We start from the raw sequence: 4,612 nt of genomic DNA, 5'->3' as shown, positions 1-4,612 counted from the left end.
CTCTCTCTCTCTCTCTCTCTCTCTCTCTCTCTCTCTCTCTCTCTGAAGCAGGCTCCAGTCTCTGAGCTGTCAGCACAGAACCTGATGTGGGGCTTGAACTCATGAGCTGTGAGATCATGATCTGAGCCAAAGTCGGTCGCTCAACTGACTGAGCCACCCAGGCACCCCCAAACTGGCATTTTAACCAACTGAGCCACCCAGGTGCCCCACACCCCAAATTGGCATTTTAAAATAACTCCGCACAAGAATTTCTAAGCCCTCTTCTCCCATCCTAGCCAGAGCTAGGAGGCAAGGTTGTGTCCTCCCTGTCGCACACCTCGGACTTGTGTGGTCATAGTCCTAACGCTCTTGGATGCTTTGTTTGGTGTGTTCTCTTCAAGAAGCTTCTTCTACTTTCCTAAGGCAACCAGCAGTCTGTGAGGGAGCCTCTGTGTACCAGGCAGACCCCATCCTTAGTCCTGACAAATAGGATCTGAGTTAATCCTCTCAGCAGTCTGGTTAGATTAGTGTCCTCCCCAATGTGCAGCTGATGGTGTTCAGACTCAGAGGAAGTGACTCGCTCAAGGTCACAGGCTTGGCCGTGGCAGTGCTGTTTAAACTCCAGCACCCAGTAAATATAGGGTATTGGTTGGGTCCCGGAGACACAGGTGAGTGAACACAGCCCCTGAACACAGTCAAGGGAGCTGCCCGTCCGGTGGAAGATGGAGAACCAACACAAGTCAGCCGAGGAAAGTACGGACAACCCCCTCAAGTGCAGCGGGCACAGGCAGGGTCACAGAGACCGGGGATGATGGCCTCAGGCCCTCCCCTGAGGTGCCGGTGCCGGTGGGTGTATGGGATTGGACAGGACTTCCCAAGTAGCAGGACTGCTTTGAGCAAATGTGTTCATGGGCATGAAAGTGCAGTTTAGGGGAACGAGGAGGAGGCTGGAGCCTGAGCCAGAAGCCCTCTACACGTGCCCGGCCATGGCGTTTCTACCTGGTCCTGGAGCTAAACAGGCTGGTACCAGGCGGCCAGTAGTGACCCGATTGATGCACTGGGGGCAGTGTGGGAGTTGACAGTTGAGGCAGGGAGATAAGATGAAATCGAAGTTGCTGCACCCCAGGCAGGACTTGAAGATGGTGGTTCTGGGGTTGTCGAGGACAGGTGTTACCTGCAGATCAGGCAGCGTGGGACTCGGGGTACCGGGTTTCCCGAGGCCATAAATAACAGCCCTTGCCCTGGAGAGAGTGCGTGTACATGCACAAAGACCACACACACTTGCTCTCTTTGTTCCAGAGAATCCAAATCTGGTGACACCAGGCAGGAACTTTCTAGTCACTTGGTGTCACTGGCTTGTCCTTGAAGCCCCATCATGGCCCCATTTGTCCTTTTGGAAAAGGTTACCCAGAACGTTGTGAAGTTAGGTTTGGAAGAAGATAGCCAAAGGAAGGAGGTCGCACTGAGAGTCCACTGTTCTGTTCTGTAGGACTTCGTGTTCTATGCCCCCCGCCTGCGGATTAACAAGCGCATCCTGCAGCTCTGTATGGGGAATCACGAGCTGTATATGCGCCGCAGGAAGCCCGACACCATCGAGGTGCAGCAGATGAAGGCCCAGGCGCGGGAGGAGAAGCACCAGAAGCAGCTGGAGCGGTAAGCGGGCTGGAGGCCAGCGGGCTGGGGTGGTGTCCGCCTGCAGGACACCCGGGCCCTTCCTTCCCCTCGGAGGTGTCGGGGGCCCCTCGCCTGCCAAACGAGGCTGGAGCTGCCTAGCTGTGGGCTGGGCACTAGAGCGCTCAGGTCGCTGCCTGCCACTTGCCACATCCGTTCCATCGGAGGATGGGCCTGGGCTGGTGACGTGTCAAGTGCTGGCACCTGACCTTCCTGTGCCCCTCCTCCCATAACAGGCAGCAGCTAGAAACCGAGAAGAAGAGGAGAGAAACTGTGGAGAGAGAGAAGGAGCAGATGATGCGGGAGAAGGAGGAGCTGATGCTCAGGCTGCAGGACTTCGAGCAAAAAACCAAGAAGGCAGAGAAAGGTGGGCCCGAGCTGGCGTTTCTGCTGCCGGAGCGCGTCCCTCAGCCGGCAGCTCATGGCCAGCACCGTCTCCTGTTAACAGCACCACAGCGGGGGCTTGCGGACCCACGCTGGTGAAGGGGGTGGATCTGAGGATTCTGTGTGGTTCTGTGCTAAATGCTTTCTGCACGGTACCCTTCCACATTTTCCCTCCTTTGGGGTTCTGAGTTACCCCCCTTTTCCTGATGACCATGTTAAGGGTTAGCAGGTAAAATAATTTGCCCAAGGTCTCACGGCTAGTGAGTGCCCAAACCATGTCACATGGCCCCCCGTCTGATAAACTAAGTCCCGGTTAAGCGGTGTAGTTTCTGCGTTTCCCAGGAGAGCCTGGCCGGTGGGAGGGAGAATCCCTGCGCAGCAGCCTCTGACCACGGTGAGGATGTCTGCGCACGCAGTAGGAATGCACCCCAGAGTGCTTTCCCTCCGGTGTCTGTGGAGGCAGAGCCCCCAGTGCAGTGCTTTGTAGCCGGCGGGGGGTGGGGGGGGTCATCCCCATTCCGGACCCCGTCCTGGGCATCCGGGCTGGGATTTTGGGGCCCCTGGCCGAAGCCGTTGAGCAGCCCCAGGTCTGTGCTCTCTGTAGAACTCTCGGACCAGATTCAGAGAGCCCTGCAGCTGGAGGAGGAGAGGAAGCGCGCCCAGGAGGAGGCGGAGCGCCTGGAGGCTGACCGCGTGGCCGCTCTGCGGGCCAAGGAGGAGCTGGAGCGGCAGGCGGCCGATCAGATGAAGAGCCAGGAGCAGCTGGTAGGGGCGCCTTGGGGGTCCTGGAGAGGCCGCCTCTGGGGATGGCAGAGTGACACTGCTGCCTGGGCCTTTGTGTCCACGGCTGGGAAACCACCTGCTCGAGGCCTTAAAGCCCGGTGGGAGAGTCCATCCTGATGGGTGGACCTCGGAGGCCCCACCTTGGCCGGTCCAAGGGGCCAGACGTGGTCGTTCAGGCGAGGCGTGGCCTCGAGGACACAGCGGGCACCAGTGGGCACTGTTGGCTGGGGAGGAGGCGGGGTCGGGGCTGGCTTGGTTACAAGGGCCAGTCACCAAAACATGTGGCTGGCTGTTGGCAAGAGGGCTCGGCCCGGAGACCCCAGAAATAATTCGAGCTCTGTGCGCTTCCGCAGGCCGCGGAGCTGGCAGAGTACACCGCCAAGATCGCGCTCCTGGAGGAGGCCCGGCGGCGCAAGGAGGACGAGGTGGAGGAGTGGCAGCACAGGGTGAGTGCGCACGCGCCCGGGGCAGCCCTCCTGTGGCCGGGCGCCGCACACCGGGAGCCTCAGGAGGGTTCCCAGCGCTCTGCCTCCACCAGCTCTGCTTCATAAGCCGGAGCCCCCACAGGGATGGGCTCGGTCCGCGTGCTGGAGAGTGCGCTGCTGGGCCGGGGCCTCGTGTTCACTTCCACCCGCTCCACCTGGCCCCCTACTGTTCAGCCCCATCAGGAACTAGCTTCAGACACAGTCGTGTGGGTGCCCCTAGCAACGGGCCTCTCCTGACCACCGGCACATGCAGCATGGCACCATGGAAAGGTCCGGACTTGAGGTCTCAGGATGTGGGCAAGGGTCTCAACTCTGTTATTCCCTGTATGATGCCGCAAGTGGCCTCGGTTTCCTCGTTGCAGATCGGGACTAGTGGCCAGCCTGCAGAGAGGGGTAATGAGTTGTAGCTGTAACAGTAAGGACCACGGTCCACTTCAGTGTCCAGAGAGCCTGTCTCTCCAGCTGTGAGCCCCCCACACTCAACAGGAAAGCATGGTCCCCAAGGGAGCTTTGGATACAGTTCCGTGTAGACCTCTGCCGAGCTGTGACAGCTTCCCACCCCTCCCACATACCTCCCCACCCTTCCCTGTCTGCAGTGGCCCCTTCTGGGGATACCTGGTGCCCCCCTCACCACTCAGCTCCCACCTCCTGAACCCAAGTTGCATGCAGATTTCTGGTGTTTAGGTTTTGGAGAAAGCACTCATTATAAGATCTTCAGTAAGAAAAGCTGGTTACAGAACAGATTCAAACTGAGTTCATCTCCGGGGTAGAGTGGCAGCGAGGTGGGCATGATTATTTGTACCCACGAGAAGTTGCTGGGAGGTTTAGGGGAAATGACAGGAAAGTGCTTGAGTACAATGCAGGCAGGTGGTGAGGAACCTAACAGTGGCCACACAAGAAAAGAGAACGAAGCTGCACTCTAAAACACTACAGCGGCTTTTTCTAGTGGCTGGAGGGCTTTTGTTTAATAATTTCCCTTAAACCTATGCAATGAACATATACTAGAATTAGAGGCAGAAGAAACAAAGTTATGGTATTTTAAAAAAAAAATTTAATACTTATTTTTGCAAGTATTTCTTGCAAAGTATTTCTCTTTGCAAGCAAGAGAAAGTGCAAGTGGGGGAGGGACCGAGAGAGAGGGAGACACAGAATCTGAAGCAGGTTCTGGGCTCTGAGCCTGACACGGGTTTGAACTCACAAACTGTGAGATCATGACCTGAGCCAAAGTTGGAGGACGCTCAATTGACTGAGCCACCCAGGTGCCCCCCAAGGTTCTTTTTTTTTTTTTTTTTTTTTTTTTTTTTTTTTTT

The 4,612-nt window shown here is 57.1% G+C and overlaps 1 protein-coding gene across 2 annotated transcripts in view; it reads left to right on the top strand.

Moving 5' to 3' along the window:
• The window catches only part of EZR (ezrin), a 50,737-nt gene that overhangs the window by 43,894 nt on the left and 2,231 nt on the right, over nucleotides 1-4,612 (top strand). For both annotated transcript variants that reach the window (XM_039252073.1, XM_039252074.1), the window contains 4 exons: nucleotides 1,469-1,632; nucleotides 1,887-2,017; nucleotides 2,639-2,799; nucleotides 3,171-3,263. In XM_039252073.1, the coding sequence (XP_039108004.1) occupies nucleotides 1,469-1,632; nucleotides 1,887-2,017; nucleotides 2,639-2,799; nucleotides 3,171-3,263 (549 nt within the window). The remainder of the gene's footprint in view (nucleotides 1-1,468; nucleotides 1,633-1,886; nucleotides 2,018-2,638; nucleotides 2,800-3,170; nucleotides 3,264-4,612) is intronic.

This window comes from Hyaena hyaena, unplaced genomic scaffold, assembly GCF_003009895.1.
Source record: "Hyaena hyaena isolate Hyena2069 unplaced genomic scaffold, ASM300989v1 scaffold_405, whole genome shotgun sequence".
Lineage (NCBI taxonomy): Eukaryota > Metazoa > Chordata > Mammalia > Carnivora > Hyaenidae > Hyaena > Hyaena hyaena.
The sequence above is the reverse complement of the archived record's forward strand: the minus strand, read 5'-3'. Positions and strand labels throughout refer to the sequence as shown.